This window comes from Halichoerus grypus, chromosome 1 (genome assembly GCF_964656455.1).
Source record: "Halichoerus grypus chromosome 1, mHalGry1.hap1.1, whole genome shotgun sequence".
Taxonomy (NCBI): Eukaryota; Metazoa; Chordata; class Mammalia; order Carnivora; family Phocidae; genus Halichoerus; species Halichoerus grypus.
Window position 1 is genome coordinate 134,766,034 of NC_135712.1, and position 21,853 is coordinate 134,787,886.

Here is a 21,853-nt window from a genome sequence, read left to right on the forward strand (position 1 = left end):
ACCTTTATTTAGTCCAGCAGTCTGGGATCCCTTTGAAATTATGAAATCAATGGGAAATGATCATAAAACTTGAGGAATTTATGGCTACTTTCCAAACTCTCTTTTCTAAGAACCATTAAATTGCTTCCAAAAGAAAAATAAACAAAAACTACACTTCAAAAGAGTAGATCACATGAACTCCAGAGAGTCCCAACTTGCTACTCACCAATTCTTTGGCTTTCCTATGAATACACAAACTTCTGCTTCATATTGCTTTGGGGGGTGCAAAGAATTGTGAAGTAGAAGTAAAAGGAGTTACACACCGGATCCTTGCTACTCAAAGTGTGGTCCCAGGACTAGTAGCAATAGCATTACCTGGGAGCTGGTTAGAAATGTTGAATCTCAGACCCTGCCCCTGACCTGTCTGATTCAGAATCTGCATTTGCAATCCCCAGTTGACTTGTATGCAGGTCACAATATGAGGGGGTCTCTGAACTATTTTTATAAGAACACTGTAAGTCCTAAAACTCTTTGCCTATATACTTTTCCAATCTTTACTTTTCTGCCAGCTGATTATAGGTTTCACAAGGACTAATTATAATTATAGCTAACACTTATTTTATTGCATGCGTGCATTGAATATGTAAGTTACTTTATTTTATCCTAAAATTATTGCTTCTGAGATGTATTTATGACATAGGGCAGTGATTCTCATACTTGAGCCTGCATCCAGAAGCATGTGAAGGGCTCTTTAAGACACAGATTGCTCAGCCTACCACCAAGTTTCTGATTCAATAAATTTGGGGTAGGCCACCGAGAGCTGGGTGTACCCAAGTACTCAGGTGAGGCTGATTGGGACCACTAATACAGAAGCCCCAAATATAAGTATCTGTCAATTCAACTACCTGGGTCCACAGCTCAGATGCAGGCTAATTGTCAAAAAAATTTGTCTAGTCCTAGGGGTTCTTTCTGGGCCCCCCTCCTTCTCACAGTTGCCATGGCTTATTTTGCCTCTTTTCTCAAGCTACCTGCAAAAGACAATGCACTTTCCCCATCTCTCCTTCTCCTGACTGTCCCTAAGTCTAAAATGTTTTGGCTTTGATGTTATCAGTGCTAATTACTACAGAGTGATGGGTAATTTTTGTGTGTAAGAAGTATTCCAGAAATTTCACAAACCCTCAGAGTTTATTCCCCTGACTTTTACTTCAGGTTTTAATGTGGAATTAAGTTCCTATTAAATTCTTGGAGGCTTTATGTTCAAATAATTCAGAGATACTTCAAAGAAATAACTAATTAAAATTCACATCTTTGTAAGAAAAAGAGATTGTTGAAATACTTCCACCTACATTACTTCATCTGCTCTGTCAAGAATCTCATTAAATAGGTAAGGTAAATAAAATAATGCCACAAAAAATTAGGAGGAACTGAAAACAAATTAGCAACTGAAAAATAAATCTTAGTTTAGGAAGATCCTCCTTTCATAATAACCATATTTCCATCTTTTTCTACATGTTCAAACGGGGCCCTAGTTTCAAAACTATGCAGTAATTGTTATATGCGTGTATATTATATGCACATTAGTTTTATTGTTTTATTAAAATAAACATTTCTCAGTTGGAAAGTTGTGTTCACATTAGATTTTACCTAAAGGAATCAAGTGTTAGATACTTGGAATAGCATCCCCGGAAACATAAAAGTAGGAAAAAAGAGTTTTGGGGATTTTTTAAATCAATAATTAGTGGTGAAGGGCGCCTGGGTGGCTGAGATGGTTAAGCGTCTGCTTTCAGCTCAGGTCATGATCCCGGGGTCCTGGTATCAAGTCCCGCATCGGGCTCCCTGCTCCTTGGGAGCCTGCTTCTCCCTCTACCTCTCTCTCTCTCTCTCTGTCTCTCATGAATAAATAAATAAAATCTTTAAAAAAAATAATTAGTAGTGAAAATTCATGCTTACTTTTCTTCTCCCCTAGGTTCTGAACAGGAATTTACATAGAAGGCATGCCCTTTGCATTGAGTATTAAGTAGGAGATAAATATTTTTAATTTCTTCCTTCAGGCCACTAACCCAATTAGTCTGCTAACACATTAAACTACAGAAGAATAGAGACAGTGGTTAAAACATGACTTAACAAGCCTGCTGTGAACCTACATATTAGTTTTTAAAATATATTTAACATTCAAAAAGGAGAATCCAGAACAAAATTTAAGTAAATATAACTACTGGAGGTTTTAACTTAATCTGAGCTGTACTCCATGTAAAAATACAGACCTGCCCAATCACGTATAAAGCGTGTGTGGGGTGGATCCCTTGGGAGATGATGTGACTGAACATTGAGACTCCTGGGAAGGCTTTTCTCACAGGGGACTAAAAATCAACCATTTGGGGAGCATTGAAGGGAAAGAGTGATTCCCAATTTATATCTATTTAGATATAACTAATATAATTCAGTTATAGTTATTTTTAGCACTTTCATCTTTTAACTTTTATACTAAATTTAAAAATGATTACTCACCACTGTTATGGTAAGTTATGAAGAGTTCTCTTTAACATTTTTTGTAAGGCAGGTCTAGTGGTGATGAACTCCCTCAGCTTTTATTTGTCTTTATCTTTCCTTCACTTCTGAAGGACAAGTTTGCCACGTATAGCAGCTTGGTTGGCAGGTTTTTTTCTTCTCAGTACTTTGACTATACATACCACTCCCTTCTGGTCTTCAAGGATTCTGCTAAATATCCACTAATGATCTTATGGGAGCTTCCCTGTATACAAGTGACTTTTCTGTTGCTGCTTTCAAAATTCTCTCTTTAACTTTTGACAATTTGATTATAATATGTCTCCATGTGGGTCTCTTTGGATCCATCTACCATACAATCTAGGAGTTCCACTTCTGAGTACATGACAAAAGGAAATGAAATCAGTATCTCAAAGAGATAGGTATACTCCTATGTTCTTTGCAGCATTATTCACAATAGCCAAGATATAGAAAAACCTAAGTGTCTATAGACAGAAGAATGAATAAAGAAAATGTGAATGCATTTGGATTATATATACAATGGAATATTATATGTCTGGATATAAATATAGAATGAAATATGATTCAGCCTTAAAAAACAAGGAAGTCCTGCTATTTGAAACAACATGGATGAACCTGGAGGACATGATGTAAGTGAAATAAATCAGACACAGACAAATACAGTTGGCCCTTGAACAACATAAATTTTAGGGGCACAAACCCCCTGTGCAATCAAAAATCTATGTGTAACTTTTGACTTTCCCAAACCTAACGACTCATAGCCTTACTGATAACATAAACTGTTGGTTAACACATGCTTTATATATTTATTATATACAGTATTCTTGCAATAAAGTAAGCTAGAGAAAGGGAAATGTTATTAGGAAAATTATAAGTAAGAGAAAATACATTTATAGTACTGTACTGTAAAAAAATCCACATATAAGTAGACCTGCACAGTTCAAAACCATGTTGTTCAAGGGTCAACTATACCACACACTCTCTGGAGGCAGAGTTAAGATGGCAGAGGAGAAGGGGTACTCTAGGCTTGCCTCATCCCCTGAACACAGCTACATAAACATCAAATCATTTTGGACACCCAAGAAATCAATCTGAGAACTAAGAGAGCAAAACTGCACAACTAGAGGTAGAAAAAATACCATATGGGAGACGTAGCAGAGTTACAAATTAATATCTAAATGTGCTAATCATAGTAGCTCTCTCTGTGTATTGATTCAAATGTTCCTATTTGGATAATTCAGTCACTTTCAGTTTTAATATTGTCTTTCAACTTAATCTCTGTTTCCTCTGTTCCTGTCCAAGAAGATTTTGGTATTGGAGCAAGTCTGAACAAATTTGGAGTAAGGGTGATCTCTGGCACCATGATGATGGTTTTTGAAAATCTGCTGGTTGATGTCGATTGGGGTGCTGTTGGTCGGGTACCCATCTTAGGGTATTCTACCATGTACACTGCTAAAGTTCTGTTATTATAACTAAAACTCATTTCATTTCTATCTAGAAGAGGAACAAGAATATCTGCCTGGCTAACCTGACCTTATATTGATTCATGTTAATGCTACAAACCACTTTGAGTCTCTGCTACATCATCAAACCAAAACCAAGTCTAGGATGTGCAAAACCAAGTCTAGCATATGGGCATTCCCTGCCTCTTCCCATGCCAGACCCCATAGCAACTCAGTTATGTATGACTTCCCCATGTGGAGACATAGGGAAATATCTGAGTTTCGCCTCCTATCAGAAGAGAACCAAGCAAAGCTCTAGTGTGCAACCTAAGCCCTCTTTTTCTTATCTCTTTACTTGTCACAAACTCACCAGACAAAGTAGAACTATTCTGGAGTGAGTTCTAAATGAAGTATGAGCTAAGTTTCTTTAGGCCTTAATGCTTCTATAAACATCTCTAATATATCTTATCTCCCTGGGACTTCTTGTCTCACTTCCAGTTTCTCCCTATACCTACCCCCCTTCTTTAATTTTAAAACTTCCCTGACTTACATATGATAAACAAATATGTGGTACTGTTCATAATAATAAATAATTCAGAAATATTTTAGATCACTTTATTCTGCTTTAAATTTTCAAAATCCTTCAACCATTGGATTACTAAGGCCATATCTCCAAAGGAAACAAAGAGCACTCCTCTTCCAATGATGTTAAAAGAAATATGTCATTTGTTTGTTTGTTTTTTGAGTATGCTGTTTGGTTAATACAATTTTATTGCAATTGAATCTCAGAGAAATTATGTTATAGCATATGATATTTGGTGGTGGGCTTTTATATTAAGTTAATAAAGGCAGTCATTAAATAGTATATCAAGGAAAAGACATTTGTAAGCATCATGAAATAAGTCAGTCAACCTTAGTATGTGATGGCAATGACAATATCATTGATAGTTTGGTAAAGAAATCATTTCAGGATCAGATATATTGAATGTAGGGATCTTCACTTTGATTTTTAAAATTTCCACCTCAGAAATACAATATAGTTAAAATGGGCCCTGATGCTTATAATAGTGAGAATACTGTACATTATTAAGATATTTCTAGAACTAAAGAAATTTCTTAATGAAATGCTATTTAAGAAGGAAAAATATTTTATGACAGTAGGAATAAAAGCCTGATAGCAGGAATTATGAACATCATAACACTTTCATTAGTCATGTTAGCAAACAGGGTCCTTGAATAGTTGAGTAAATAAAATGTGTCTGACAGGATTATAATAAATTAATATTTATTGAGTACCTATAAGATGTGTTAGGTTGTTCTGACACTATTCTAATTTCTTATCTCAAAATCTGACCTCTTGACTAAAAGATTTAAATAATGAAAACATTTCCACTACTCATGAAATTGTGATTTTTCAGCATTTAAAAAATGAATTTTGAGATTAGTAACTAAGTATAATTCTAAACCTCTTACTGTCTTGATAAAAAATGATGGTAGCAGAGGTCCCTCCATGTTTGTTGAAATAAAATAAAAATAATATAGTTTGTTATTAATATTTTTTAATTTGAGTTTCTTTTACATTTAATAATAGATGAATTAAACATAGGAAAGTTACCAGTAGTAAAAAGAGTATTCACTTAGCTCAGGGTAAAAATCAATTTATTAAGTATAAGCCTTGAATTTTAGACAGGAGATCAAATGAAAAGAAAAAAAACTAAGACCTCTTATCTCAGTAAATCTATTGCACACAAGAATATCCTGGAGGTAGGGACTCTAGCACATATGTGGCTGGTTAAGGTAAAAAGTAAAAGAGACATTACAGAACACTCGCCATCAACAAATATTGACAATTATATAATAAGTATTTTTCAGGTAAAAATGTAAATGTAAATGACTCTAAGAAACAAGCTGAGAGTTCTAGAGGGGAGGGGGGTAGAGGGATGGGTTAGCCTGGTGATGGGTATTAAAGAGGGCACGTACTGAATGGAGCACTGGGTGTTATATGCAAACAATGAATCATGGAACACTACATCAAAAACTAATGATGCAATGTATGGTGATTAACATAACACAATAAAATAAAAAAAAATGTAAATGTATTTCTAGGAGAAAAAATTACCACCATATGAAGACAACATTCTCAACAAATGAAGATATAAAAAGAAAAAAGAAAAACATACAAAATATTGCTGAAGGAACTAGTTTGGGATAAAGTATATACACTTGGACACTCTTTTATGATTAAGTTGTAAAATTTCATGGTCAGTATGCCAAACAAAAGAGCAAGAGCAGATGCAAACTGTGGTGTACATAACCCTCCTGCCCCTGCACAGATGGATTATCTGTCCTCAAATTACCTACAGTGTTCAAGACCCACTCACAACCACCAGAACTAGATTTAGAGGGAGATAAACATTTGGTTTCATGACTTGTAGATCTATGAGAGTCCCTGAAACATTGCTGAAAATATAACAAGAAAACACTTTGATTCATCTCTTGGGTTTGCAATTCATCTTTCCCCAGCACATGTTAAAATAAAAACAGATGGTCACTAAAATGCCTCTATAGCAGAGCTTTTGCTGCTGAATGAAGTATGCAAATTAGGCCATGGCCATCTCATTGCTCTTTCTCTTCCTTTCCCTCTTATTGATTTTCTATTTCTTCTAACTAAATGTTACTGGAGAATACCAATTAAGGGAGCTTGGAATGCATATCCAGGGAATTTGAATTTTTAAGGAAAACACAGGGTGATTCTGAATCACGTGTTCTAAAGACCGACAGAGAAACACTGTCTTAACCTTTCAAATTCTGGCTTGGCTTGTCCCACTTCATTGAAATAAGTTTTCAAAGACACCTGCCATTTTACAATTTTCAGATCTCCAATATAGGTTGCCTTTCTCGACCTTTCTGAAAAAAGCCTTCAGGATCCACTGGTTAACCACATTCTTTTTCTGAAATTTTCTCCTCCTTTGGCTTCTGAATCCTGGAGCAATCCTAGTTGTTCTCCAAGCTTGAGAGGTGATGTAATGTCATGAATATGAGCATAGAGTCTAGAGCCAGCTTGCCAGGGTTCAGGGTCTGACTCTAGTTAAGAGACCTTGGGCAAATTACCTTCTTTGTTTCAGTTTACTGATCTACATAATGGACACAAATAAACTATAGTAACTCACAAAAATATGATTTAGTATACATTTAATTACATACCAAGCACAAAGTAAATTCACAACAAATATTACTCATTATTTGTATTTCTGACACCTTCATTATCTTAGGATATTTCGCTTCCTCCTATAGAACAAGAATTAAATTTTAAGGTTGCTTTCCCTCTTCTTCTTTCTTTTGGCTATTTTATAACTCCCTCAGCTATAGTTCTTCTATCAATGAGATAAAACTCCATTTAGTATCTGACTAAGTATCTAGGTCAAATCATCATCTTTGCTACCAACCCTCCAATCAGCTTTTCCTCTGTTCAGTCTTAACATTTAACCACACTACTCTAAACTAATGTAACAATAGTCACATAGCATACAAACAGGGTTCTAATCTAGAATCTTGCTAATTCTTCATTCAAGCTGTATTCACTATTTTATTTCTCCTGCTAGTTATATATATTGCACCAATTTTCTTTGTTAGAAGATAGTAATCTTCTTTGGAATTGGGAAATATGAATTATTTATCAGAATTACTATTGCATACATGTTTGTTTAATATATGTTAATGAAGTTTAATATTCTTACATTAATTCTGTTTTTATTCCTCTCCTTTTGAAACTATACTTGTTGTACCTCTAAGTCAATGATCAGTTCATACAATCTTCTACACTTGTATACTTTTATTTAGCCATTGAAATAAAATCTTAAAGGAAAATCATATGTGTTTTTTTGTCACATATTCTCTCTGAAGTAAAATCTTGAATTGAAATCTACATTCATTTTTTTCTCTCCTCTAAAGATTGGCAAATCTTAAGCAACTAGTAAATATGTCTTGCTCATATCTTTGATTTCAACACTGTACCTGACACAAGTAGTTGGAAATGGGCAAGCATATGTAATCTGTCTTTTGTCTTTCTACCTGTGTACCTAGTGTCAACCTCAATCTGGATAGTCTTGACACCCATTTAAGTTTCCCAAGAAGAATCTAACTGCATATAAAATGTCAGTAAACAGAACTGTCTTTACTGAAGATTCCACAGGTGAGACATAAGAGAGAATATAGCACACATTACAAAGTTAACAAATTAAAATTTCAGACTAGATAAGTCTGTCCCCTCCAGCCCCTTGTCCCTGACCCCAAGAAGATATTCATTTTCCGACCTGTCTGGCTCCTAGTCCCCAGACTCATTTGCTCTTCACTTGTCTACAATTAGTTTGGGCAGGTCAATTATACCCCATTTCTAACTGCAAACCAACATGACTAAATTCATCACAATGTTCATCAAACACTGAGCTGCACCTTTGAGGCTATTTCAGATTAATCTTAGAGGTATTCTAAAGTTTTGTTGGGAATAAAATTATAGAGCTTTTTTCCCTACCTCTGTGGGTTGCCATATTTGTGTTTAGAGTCAGGGTTTTACCTCATTCTCATCACATTTTTGTTATATCTTCCAGAAATTTCTATTTTACTCTTCATTGTGCAGCGCTGCTATGGATTTATTTACTTTTGTTCTCAAATTTCTTGTGTCACATCATTGCAATTTTGGAAATAAGAGGAAATAGATGTGTCTAGGTTGCTATTTTTGAAAATTACTTTCTTACCTTTTATTCAAAGACTTAAAATTAGTATTTTGAAAGTCTATTTAATGAATCTTAAAAAAGTGCCAACTTAAAAACACACACACACATACACATATGCTCATATTACTATTTAGTGTTTCTGAGAAACAAGCACAAAATGATGAAGCATGCTATGCCTGGGCTGAAGCTGTAGAAACCTCCCAATGCCAACTTAAATAGGGCTGGCCTCTACATGCAAACTAACCTGTTTAGGAAAGGGAAATTCATACATAAAATCATCCCGTTTCCATTACCTACTAGCTCTGTTACTGTGGGCAAATTACTTCAGGGAAAATATAAAGGAAATAGAAAAATAATGAAAAAATATGTACTTTTAAACATAGAAAATTGAAAGTGATTATTTTCCTAAGACTGGAGAATAGAAACACTAGAACCGGAGGAGATTGCTGTGGAAGTAGGTAGTGACTGAAAGGGGCAAAAGGTGAGGAAACAAGAGAGAGTTCAAACTGTGCTAAACAGATTTGAAGTTTTGATGCACAAATGAATTGTTCTGCATCCTCAGTTTATGCTACCACTGCTAGAAGCTCCCAATTCTTCAAACCGCCCCAAACAGACACACACATATACACATAGAAAATCTCCAATAGAAAACTGTTACATCCCAAATAAATTCTATTCTCAAACTAAATGGCATGCATTTAATTCATTTTTTTTTTTCTTAAGGCTTCTCCTAGTGGCCATTTCACCTAATTTTTCTTGAATAACAACAGTCATGACGAACTAGAGTACACTTTTTCCTGGGCACAGTTGCCTACTGGGGCGGTCTCCAGATAGGGGTCATGCTGGATTATCAGCCTCAGATTATAAAATGTCACTATTATCCCAGTAAAGAGGGGTTTTCTTAGAGATATAGACTGGATAAGAAATCTCTGTGTTGACAAAGATGCTACTATTCAATGAAATTAATGTTAAGCCCGGGTGAAACATGTAGCTAGTGGCTAGAATTCCACCTGTTTGAAATGATCAACATGTTTTTCTTTTATGGAGAAAAAAAAAAGTTGGTAACCAAAGCCAAAAACCTACTCAAAATTTGAACATGATAAAACTAGCATTTGTCATTTTCTCCCATATTTTTATCCTTCAATGATAAAAAAGAAACTTAGATCACTCAAACAAGAACAAAATGTCTTATTACATAATGTTGGACAATTTAATATCAGCATTTTTTCATTGTCTCCCCTAGGCTGAACCTTCTAAAGGTCGAGAAGAGAGAAGCTTGAGAAAAGCAACATTCCTTATTGCCATATCACATTATGTCATATACTAATATAGATATTATTTAGAAAGCAGTTATCATTATTTAGTAAAATGACCCCAAAAGGCATCACTACTAATCCATAAATATACTAGTAAGTTCTAACTAGTCCATGGACATTCTACAAAAGCACAAATAGTCCTTGGAAATCAAAAGGTGAAATGAATTTTTATATAAATGAGAAATTTATTATAAAATCAAGGCCTGAAGTAACAGAAAATTCTATGAAACTATTTTGAATTTTTATTAACTACCAATGTTGCAAGAGAAGGCACCTCTTCTAAATTGAAAATCCACTGACACTTTAAACCTCATCTGGGACAATCAATGGAAAGAGAAAAGAAAATAGATCAGTGAGAGCTTGAAAGGAAAATTTTATTTAGCTTTTCTGTTAAATAAAAGAAAATTTAATGCTAAGAGGATAGATAAGGGTGACAATATTCTAGATTTATGTGTTACAAAACAATGAGCACCGAAAGACTCTAGAATACTATTAGATAAAACTGAATTATTTGATAGCAGTTTCAACCCAATAAAAATAGAAAACCAGGCTTAATAAAATAACTCAAATATGACAAAGGTATTATGAATAAAATAAAGTTGTCACAATAGGTCAACTTGTTACTCAATCCTTTAACAAGCTTTAACAACAGCTTAACCATGGTGAATGAGCACATGAAATTGAATTAAATTAGTTGGTCATAGAAACTTTAAATACTCTGAAAATTTTACCCTTTATTATATGTATTCCAAAATGCTCTTATGAATCAAAGGAGCATGTTTATGCTAATCTTCAAATTTCAGTTTTTAGATAAAAGTATCCTTTTATCTTAGTATATTTATATACTCTTAGTATACTTCATTTTAATACTCAACTTTATACTTCTTGAAAATCTTATTAAAACCCTATATACACACACAAAAAAAAACCCTATATACACAATAAAAACCTCAAGGTTCTTCCATTATAGGATATATTACATAATTAGAATATAAAGTGACAAATGTGAGCAAAATCTCAACATTTAGCCAGAAATCACAATTCCATTATTAATTTCTTTAGGGTAATTTTAAAATATGCATTCATAAAAAGGTGGTGGTATGCAAACACCATTATATTATCATGCATGTAATACTGTACATCCAATATTGCTTACTCATATTTATTTGCATACCTGATAGAATTGTGACAATTTAGATGAAATTATCTCTGCAGGACTCTAGGTGATTTTCATTTTAGTTTTGTACATTTATGAATAGTCCAGATGGGACAATATTATTTTTATCATCAGAAAAATAATAGTCATGGGGGCGCCTGGGTGGCTCAGATGGTTAAGCGTCTGCCTTCGGCTCAGGTCATGATCCCAGAGTCCTGGGATCGAGTCCCACATCGGGCTCCCTGCTCCTTGGGAGCCTGTTTCGCCCTCTGCCTCTCTCTCTGTCTCCCATGAATAAATAAAAAAAAAAAAAAAATCTTTAAAAAAAAAAAATAATAATAGTCATTTGCAGAACTTAACTTCTAAGTAAATAAATAAAGATGTTTTCCAAAGAGAAAATTAGTAAGCCATGCAGTTTGTACTGGAATTTCTCTGTAGCTTTCATGAGAGGGTGAAGCATGGAATCTCTGGAATATGATAAAGTCTACACATTTAAGCAACTTTTAACTAGAGAATACCCTTTTGCCACTTCTGTATCTTCTCATCTTTAAAAAATGTGCAACAAAAAGAAATGTATTTCTGGAATAACAGTGATAAATTATAAAAGACCTATTTACATGACTCTATTCTCTACAAAATATTTTCAGCAGTTATTTGGTAAAGAGAATTTAAGGAAACTCAGATTTGTTGTAATAATGTAAGTTAAGTAGTTTAAAAAATGACAACTCAACAACATAAGAATACATCCAGATGTAGGATATAATTTTGTGACACTAGAATTTACATTTACCAGAGAAATTTGTATGTTGCTGATAATGGAGACAGGTGACTTTATGGATAGAATTATTTGGTAAGTGTCTTAGCCCCTTTGATTCCTGGCTACCTTATTTATAAAATAGAATAATATATTCTTTGCAGAGTTGTTGATTGGGGTTTAATAGATGATATATATAAATCACCTGGAACAATAAATACTAACTCACTTTTTGTTCTCTTTGCATTTTTTTTATCACCACTTATATTTAGGCATCAAATAGACAATACAGGTGGGGGAAAGTATTAAATTTTGTTGCATTTGCACAACGAAGCATATTATGCATATTACTTATTAAGATACAGCAAGCATTGGTGGTGTCTTAGGTAGATTTCCAGGAAGTAGATGCAGATGATTTTGTGGGCGAGTCCTGCAGTCCATTTTGCAAGTATGAACAGTCAAGAAGAAGAATAAAACAATTTCCATATCTTTCTCTAAATAAAAATGATAATGTTCTCAACTAAGAATTTATAGGATCCTTTATTCTTAGGAATTCCATTTTTAGCTTGGTTTCTGTGTGGTAAAGGAATTACCATTAATAGATATATGAGGCTTGGAATTGGGCTCCTTTCTTATTCGTGAACAGGTCTAAAAAAGTACACTTTTAGAGTGGGGAGGTGGAGGAATATGTATAAGAAATAATATGATTCTATATTAATGTAAGGTACTAACGCAATTGTGAGGTTGATTGCCCATAGTAAGATCCACCTGCAGATAAAGGTGAGCATTCCTCTGAAGTATCATTCCAGACCAAACTAATATGACCTAAACCAAGTGTTCTAACTAATTCATGGTTGTTTTTAAAGACTTTTACTAGAAAGAGCCTTGGAAAAAAAAATATGAATAGAAAATGTAGCAATAAATTTTGTTAAGCACCGTATTGATCAATGCATTGTTGGCAATATGATAGGATTTTTTTACGTTCTCTTAAAATGAATTCTCTCTTTGAGTGAAAGAAAGAAAGAAATTTCTGCAGAATATTCATTCTTAGAAGGCAGTAGACTTCAGAAGTGCAGGTATGTAAATGAATAAGACCTGAGTTTGATTGCTAGTTTGACCATTTAATAGTTGTATGACCTTCATCACACTATTTAATCAATGTTATCCTCAATTTCCACATTTATAAGATGATAATGGCAACATCTCTGTGATTGTAAGGAAAAATTAAGCAAGAAAATGCATATAAAGACTTTACCACAATACTAGCCCATAATGAATACACTGATAAAATGATTTTAAAATAATCAATTTGAGGGAACTCATTCCTCTTACTAGGATTTGAAAATCTTTGACCATTCTAAATTTTGTCTGGGACTGGCTCTGATTTGAGTTTCTAAGGCAGGCATGACTGACTTTTGTCCTGGTTTCTTTCTATGATATCATTTATTATTCCTCCAAAAGAAGTTTGTCAATATAAACATAGGTAAAGGAAAACACCAAAGCTGCCACCATTATCTCCAACAATACAAACTTAAAGAAAAACAACTTGAAATTGAATCATACTGTGCTTAAGAAGGTTTTACCTAAATGTCAAACATAAGGTTAAGAAGTTCAAAATAGAGGCTGTGAAATATATATTTTTAAGCAGGACTTAAGAAACACATTCTGCCTTACTAGTTCATCTTATGCCTATAGAATTTAATAATTCTCAATTATTTTCTGATGACTATTTTTGTTTTGTTTTTACATGTCTTTGACCAATAACATCCAAGATTAACTATTTGCAATACAGTAGAAAGAGAAATATGGAGTCCTTTCTATTAGACTATTTTAGCTTAGCCATACTATAAAGAACAAAGCAAGGTAGAAATAATTTCCAATTTAAAAATGTACTGTTTTTCTTCTCATTATTTGGTAGCCTTGAAGCGAACTACAAATTTATATTAAAAAATCTTCATGATGCCAAGTCATGAGAACAGGTCAAAATTCAGTCTCATTTTTAAGTGCCATTAAAATTTAGACAAAATGTATCTTATTTTTCAAACATGAAGTATCCAACCAGAATACAAGATTGTAACATTTTGTTTGCTATTGATTTAGCTTTCCTAAGGAATCCACCCCTCCTCTCCCTCACCTCTCCTTGCTTTTTCTAATAAAGTTGCATTTGTTTCCAAAAGTATTTTTGTGCTATTTTTAAAATCTGTTTACTCCAAAACTCAACATACACTTTCAAAAAGTATTCTAAAACAATTAAACTAACAAATGAATAGAAAATGTAGCAATAAATTTTGTTAAGCACCATATTGATCAATGCATTGTTGGCAATATGATAGGATTTTTTTACATTCTCTTAAAATGATTTCTAATACTAACACATTTGCTAGTCTTTTCACTAGCAAATTTAAACAATCTTTAAGTACTGACAGATCATACTTTATTGTTCAAACACCTAGTTCATAAGATATGTATTTTTCTCAATTTAACTGCAATCTTACTAACCAACTGAAGCCCCTTAACATGCAAAAACAAAAACTCTAAATATTGTTTTATATAAAATTTAAAAGGATGTCCATTTCCAAAAAACTACATTAAAGGTGAACATCAAGGAACACTAATGTCAACTTTTTCAAATTATAACAAATATCTTGGAGGGTCATGAAAACAATCCTAATACAATTAAATATATACAACAAACAAAATTTCCCCTTTTCATCCAAAACGCTGTGAGAGATTATTTAATGTACTGTGCTGATAAAGCTTTTATTTAATGTTCTGTCCTGGTTTTAAAAATAGATTAGTCTATTCTTGTGTACATCTGCAGGTACACAAATAACTTAAGTTGATGATGTAAAATTGAGAATATATTTTTAGAAAAACTTACCATTGTCATTCTTCAGCATCCCATTGCTCAGTTGTTTTAATCTCTTTTGATGTGATTTGCCATTGTAGTGGATTTGTGCTTGAGCTGCCGAATTCAGCTGAATGTTACAAACATTGCACAAAGTGAAATTGGTATGTCTCTTTTCTCTTTCCGGTTTTTCTTCAAAGTCATCAGGTAAAAATTCAGCCTCACTTTCTCCATCATGTGCACATGTGAAATCTAGGGGCGCAAAGGAATTTATGAACAGGCTGATCAAGACCTCCAGATTCTTTCATAGTACTGAATTGGGTAGCAAATAAGCATTGTTCTAGATAATAAGAATTCAAAATTTCCACTTCCTCCCTTTTTAGTGCATCACTTTCATACTATCTAAAGTAGTTAGCTTCTTTAATGGAATACAAATGAGAAACATTTCACTTTGTTTTTTCTATGTCAGATAGTGGGTTAAAGGTCTGAAAAGGGTCTAACATACATTTTTTCATTCAATCATTTGACAATAGAATAGGCACTATAGATTTTCCTGTCTCATAGCTGAAGAAACTAAGGTTGAGAGTGGTTAAATAACTTGCCTAGGGTCACACAGCAAATAAATGGTACAGTAGGAGAGCAGTTTTATTAATCTTCAAATCCCAAATTCTTCATCATCTTGTTCTCTAGCATGTATTAATGTATTAGATATTTCCCTTTTGATTCAACTAAATAACTTTCTCTTGTTTTTCTATTCCTTGCACATTAAGTAAAGTCACTTATATCTGGATGGATATATCCTACAAATACAAAAATGCTGAAATTGTTTCAGTACCTAAAATTTTATATTTTATACCTGGAGCACAAAAGAGATTCTGAATACCCAAGGTATCTTCATAAGTAGGGTGAAAAAAGTGTAACTTATCTATGGATTACAATGGAATATATTATTTTAGGATAAATATGTGCTTTGTACACTCAAATCCAACAGAAAAGGGCCACTGATAATTCCAGTACCTCTGGCTTTAACATGGTAATAATTAACTACTGCAATACATATTTTACTATTCATTTAGAAATTACTTAAAACAATGGCTCCTTTCTAAAATTTTTCTATGTTTTCACTACATGGGACTCTGTACAACTCTTATGGTCCGGGTTTGGGACCATTCCAATTTTCCAGATTTCTCAAGGATTTATTTTATTGTCATTGAAAATATTGGCAGAGGAAAGCAACAATTATTTTAACATGCATTTATTAATTGCCTACTGTGTGGCAGGCAATCTCCTAGGTGCTGGAGATAAACTGATAAGCAAGATGAGGATGGTCCTTACCATTATTCAACTTACTGATAATGATAAGAAGGTCATTAGAAGATGGGCTTTGGCATCAGGTGAATGAGATAATAAATGCTAAAATAATTTTAACAATCAACATTTTTCTACTAAATCAAGCCAAATACCTAATACTTGAATCAAAGAATATTGAAGTATCTAATTCCCAAAAGGAGTAAAAGCATATAATTCATACTTTTGGGAGGACCAATTTATTTAAAATATGTTAACCTCTTTTTAAGAAGGAAGCTTCATCTTTCTTACTCAAGTAGCCCCTATTACAAAATATTAAACATATAATTTAAGTGGTCATATATTTTTTTTTTAAGATTTTATTTATTTATTTGACAGAGAGATAGACAGAAGAGCACAAGCAGAGGGAGTGGCAGAGGGAGAGGGAGAAGCAGGCTCTGCACTGAGCAGGGAACCCGATGCGGGACTCGATCCCAGGACCCTGAGATCATGACCTGAGCTGAAGGCAGACGCTTAACCATCTGAGCCACCCAGGCGCCCTAAGTGGTCATATTGAAAAGAAAATAGATATCGTGAAATGATTACATAATCTTAGTTAAAGCAAAATATATAAAAAAATAGCTTTTCTTATTTTATTTTTTTAAGATTTTATTTATTTGAGAGAGAGAGAGCACAAGTGGGGGGAGGGAGAGGGAGAAGCAGATGCCTCACTGAGCAGGGAGCCTGATGTGGGACTCAATCCAAGGACCTTGGGATCATGACCAGAGCTGAAGGAAGACATTTAACCAACTGAGCCACCCAGGTGCCCCTAGCTTTTCTTATTTTATATTAAAGAAAAGAATTTAAGTATCTACTCCAGGTTTGTATTCAGAATGTTTCAAAACTTCTCTTGTCTAGAGCTGATTTATATGTTTAAAGTCTTTTATCTCAAATACCATGAAAAAGATTAAGTAAATGATGGTGCATTCAATCACTATGATATTAGGGCGCCTGGGTGGCTCAGTCGTTGAGCGTCTGCCTTCGACTCAGGTCATGATCCCAGTGTCCTGGGATCCAGCCCCACATCGGGGCTCCCTGCTCAACGGGAAGCCTGCTTCTCCCTCTCCCACTCCCCCTGCTTGTGTTCCCTCTCTCGCTGTATCTCTCTCTGTCAAATAAATAAATAAAATCTTTAAAATATAATAATAATAATAATAATAATCATTGTGATATTATATAGCCAATGAAACAGATCGGAAAAATTTGTAACATGGGAAATTCTTTCTATATAATTAAAAAACAAACACAGGATGTAAATTTACAAATGTTTACACTATGTAAAACACAAATAAAACTTAGAAAAAATGATAGTAGTTGATTCTGAATGGTGAGATTAGAGTTAGCTTTTTTTCTACATCTTTTCCTCATTTTCAAAATTTTACATAATGGCCACTTACTTTATTTATTATTTTAAAAATCAATATATTTGGGGGCACCTGGGTGGCTCGGTCATTAAGCGTCCGCCTTCGGCTCAGGTCATGATCCCAGGGTCCTGGGATCGAGCCCCACATCGGGCTCCCTGCTCAGCAGGAGGCCTGTTTCTCCCTCTCCCACTCCCCCTGCTTGTGTTCCTGCTCTTGCTGTGTCTTTCTCTGTCAACTAAATAAATAAAATATTTTTAAAAATAAATAAATAAATAAATAAATAAATAAATAAATAAATATCAATATATTTGAAAGAAATAAGCCAAAAAAAGAGAACCTGTATCCTACTGAATGAATGATAGGTTTGTCAGAACTAGGCCAAACTACACAGACAGTCCCAGTACATGAGCCTTTGTGATACAACATTTTTAATAAATATATGCCTGTTTGGAAGGAAACATTTTCTTCCTTGATTCACATTTCCACCTTGACCTAGAAAATAAGAATGTCTGCCAACAATTTAGTAGGAGAAAATACTGGAGAAGAAATTTTCTACCAAGGCTATGAGATTTATTTGCTTACACGTGAGGGTTTCCCTGATCACTAAAGAAAGTGAAGACTAGGTCACCAGAGTCGATAATTAATTTTGTACTGGGAGGGGGAGAGGCAAGGATAACAACTCTTAAAGGAAGTAGAAAGTAAGATATATTAACCATGTGGCATGAACATTAGAAAAAAAAGGAAATCTTGAATAAATTCTTGTGACTGGGGTCACAAAACATTTATAGAATTTGCAAGAAAACAGCAATGTTTCAAATGGCACTCTCTAAAGTAGGAGGTGATATACATAAGTAATTTTTTAGTCCTCACATGGTAAAATTATCACTTAACTTCTGGAAGGGAAATTTTGCTCATTTGAGTTTCACTGAGAAAAAAAAATTCAGTAGTCCTACATAGACTTTAGGTAACTAGCTTGGAACCCAGACTATTTTATCAATTAACTCATTTTTTTCCACCTAACCTCTATCCCTCAGAACCACTGAAGACACTTTGAAAGTCTGTGGCTTTACATAATAATGTGGATCTAGACTGTATCATGTAATAGGTTTAAGGATTAAAATTATCCTAGGGATGATTACTGTAGGAATTAGGTATTTGCTTGCACGCGCGCACGCGTGTGTGTTTTAAATTTTGTAAACAAAAAGTTTAAATTAATCCTATGATCATAGAAATAAAAGGTGGGGTACATAAGAGAACTCATCTTTGGTAAACTATATTAAACCATGTATCTGAGCATAATTTGAGAAAAATAAAAGTGGAAACAATATTTTTCCTGGGAAACAATAGGGTTCTTGAAGTTGATTTATAGTACCTTGTTTTGACCCACTTGGGAACCTTCTGAGGTAGAAGCTTACATGTCACCACTTGAACCAAAGCACCAGCTTTTGGTGTTAAGACTATCCTGAAAATTGCTGATCTTTTCTTCCCCACATCACCCCCAGGGTAACAGGCCATAACTCTGGTGGACCCTAAGTTTGGTGTAACCCAACTTATTAATAATCAAAAGTTGGGGAGTAGACATAGAAGCCAATTGAAGGAGGTCCCAATGACCAAAGCTGGAACAACCAACTAAATACCATATTATTGGATTATAGTCCAAAGTATAAAATACTTTATACTTTAAATATAAAATATCAAGGAATACATACTGATATTAAAAAATAAATGGGGAAGAAGATGCAAACCCCCCATGAAGAAGTGATCCAAATAGTTTAAATAGATACCCTTCCTCAAGAAAGATGGAACATTACTCTTTATCCCTTAAGAGCAGGCTATACTTAGTGACTTGCTTCCAAATAATAAAGTAACTCTATAGTGGAAAAACTTGACAAACACTACCTCAGCTATGTAATCAAGGCTAACAACAGTGATAAGTCATGCTGACAGCATGTATCCTTGATATGACGTGTTGAGAATGGTTTTTCACCTCTACATGTCTTTCTCAGAAAAACACATAACCCAAGTCAAAGCATGAGAAAAACATCAGACAAAAAATGAAGGACATGCTACAAAATACCCGACTATTACTCCTGAAAATTGTCAAGGTCATCAAAAACAAAGTTTGGGAAATTATCACAGCCCAGAGGAGCCAAAGGAAATATTAAAAGTAAATGAAAGGTGGTATCTTGGATGGAGTCCCGAAAGACAGTCAGAACACTGGGTTAAAAAAAAAAAAAAAAAAAACAGAAATAAAATCTAAATAAATTATGCAGTTTCATTAATATTAATATATTATTATTAGTCCATTAGTTGTGACAAATGGGCCATACTAATCTGTCAACAAGAGAAGAAATTGGGTTGGTGGGGTATATGGGAACTCTAGTAACTTGGCAACTTTTCTACACATTTAAAACTATTCTAAAATAAAAGATTTATTTATTTTAGATTGGGGAAAGGTCAGGGACCATTCTCTCTCTTCTTGATACATCAAGCCAGAATTTCTTTGGAACTTCTATACACTGGGAAAGAACTAAGAAAGAAGCTTCTCTTCTTTTCTTCATCCCTCGCTCATTTATTTCCAAGCAGGAAAAATAAATTGTGTGATTGGGAGGGTGAAGGAAAGGATCACCACCTCATGCGTGGCCAACCATCTTGGCTCTGTATTTCAAATTCACTTAAAATTACATTTTCTGGGGTGCCTGGTTGACTCAGACAGAAAAGCATGTGACTCTTGATCTTGGGGTCATGCGTTTGAGCCACACATTGGGTGTAGAGATTACTTAAATAAAAATAAAACTTTTTAAAAAATTACATTTTCTTCTCTTCTCAGTTGCGATATGTGAACTTAAAGTATAAAGGCTCACATCCTTGAATGGAAGGCCCAGAATTTTCCAGCTGCCCTGCATATAACTGGGGAGGTAAATGCAATTCAGACAGGAAAGGGTGGGAAATCCAATAGGGACCATGGTTCCAAGCCATTTTCTTGAATTCAGTTTGCCTATTAAATAATCAACCAACCTATTAATGAAAAATTTAACACACCTTTTGAGGCCTTTTGTCTATTTATGGTAAGTTCCAATCAGGATGAAGAATAAGCTACACACACACACACACACACACACACACACACTGTTATCCAACCAATCTCCATATTAAGAATTCAGAAACTCCATTTTTGGTTAGTATTTCAACCCTACCAAAACAATCAACAACCATTAGCATAAAATTAGAAGCATTTACAGGAGTGTATATTATTTGACAAACAAACCTAATTTAATTGAGTGGAAAACTTTCTCTACAGATAATTTTGGTGTTTTATTTCAAAGTTAACAAGCCAGGTTCCATTGTTTTGCCCATGGTTGCCTTTAGCCCTTGTTCTTGGATCTGCTACCTTATCAAACAGATAAGCTTTTAAAATCTTCAACAATCTTAAGGTTCTACAATATTATGAAGTGGCAGTAGATCACATCTGCCAACAGGCAGTTTAGAGCACAATAAACCATACTTTAAAAGGGGTTTTACAAATAACCTATAAAATCATACAATAGTAAATGGCATAAATAAACTAATCTAAATGATTATTGTTTTTTCAATGGCTTCTACTGCCATAAAAATTTTTTAAATGAAATAGAGAGGGACTTATAATATAGAACACATTTAGCACAGACCAGTTCCCATAAACAGTGGCATAACTAAATAGCAAACACTAAAAATACCTTTAGAAACCTTGGTATGACCATGTATGTAGCAGTCATTTGTCATTAGATGAAAATAAAATAAATATTTGATCTACAGATACGAAAAATGAATAGTTCAGGTGGATAACAGCTAGCTACTAAAAAAAATGAACTCATAAGTTCAACTGATAGGCAGCTTTAATTCTTTGAGTTTTGAAAGTACTTATACAAGGACAAGAGGTGATAAATTTTGTCTATTTGTTTCAAAATCAATTTCTTTGAGAAAATAAAAGCAAACATGTAAATACTATTCAAATTTTTTAGAACAAGCTTTGTCTGAAAAGAGGAATCTACTGATATGAAGTTCCCTACAGAGTCTATTATATTATAAAGAGCTTTCTCAATTGCTTTATTATGAAAAAGAAAAAGTACTTTTTGGAGAGGACATGGAATTCTAGACCATTTCAATTAAGGAGAAACTGTACTTTGTACAATCTGTATAAATCCTTATAGAGTTTGTAATTCATACTTGCATGACTTTACTTGACTGGCTCAATAAAAAAGAAGGTAAAAAATATAACAAAGATTAAATCATTATTTTGAGAATATAATCTCATAACTACAACTGTAAGATGGCATTCTGAAGAAACATTTCAAAGGTCATATTAAAAATCAGAGAAAAGTTGTGAACATCTTGAATAAGTATTCACA

The 21,853-nt window shown here is 33.7% G+C and overlaps 1 protein-coding gene across 2 annotated transcripts in view; it reads right to left on the minus strand.

Annotated features, from left to right (window-relative positions):
- Positions 1–21,853, minus strand: part of ZNF385D (zinc finger protein 385D) — an 891,953-nt gene that overhangs the window by 653,869 nt on the left and 216,231 nt on the right. For both annotated transcript variants that reach the window (XM_078072288.1, XM_078072281.1), the window contains exon 2: positions 14,788–15,006. In XM_078072288.1, coding sequence (XP_077928414.1) covers positions 14,788–15,006 — 219 coding nt within the window. The remainder of the gene's footprint in view (positions 1–14,787; positions 15,007–21,853) is intronic.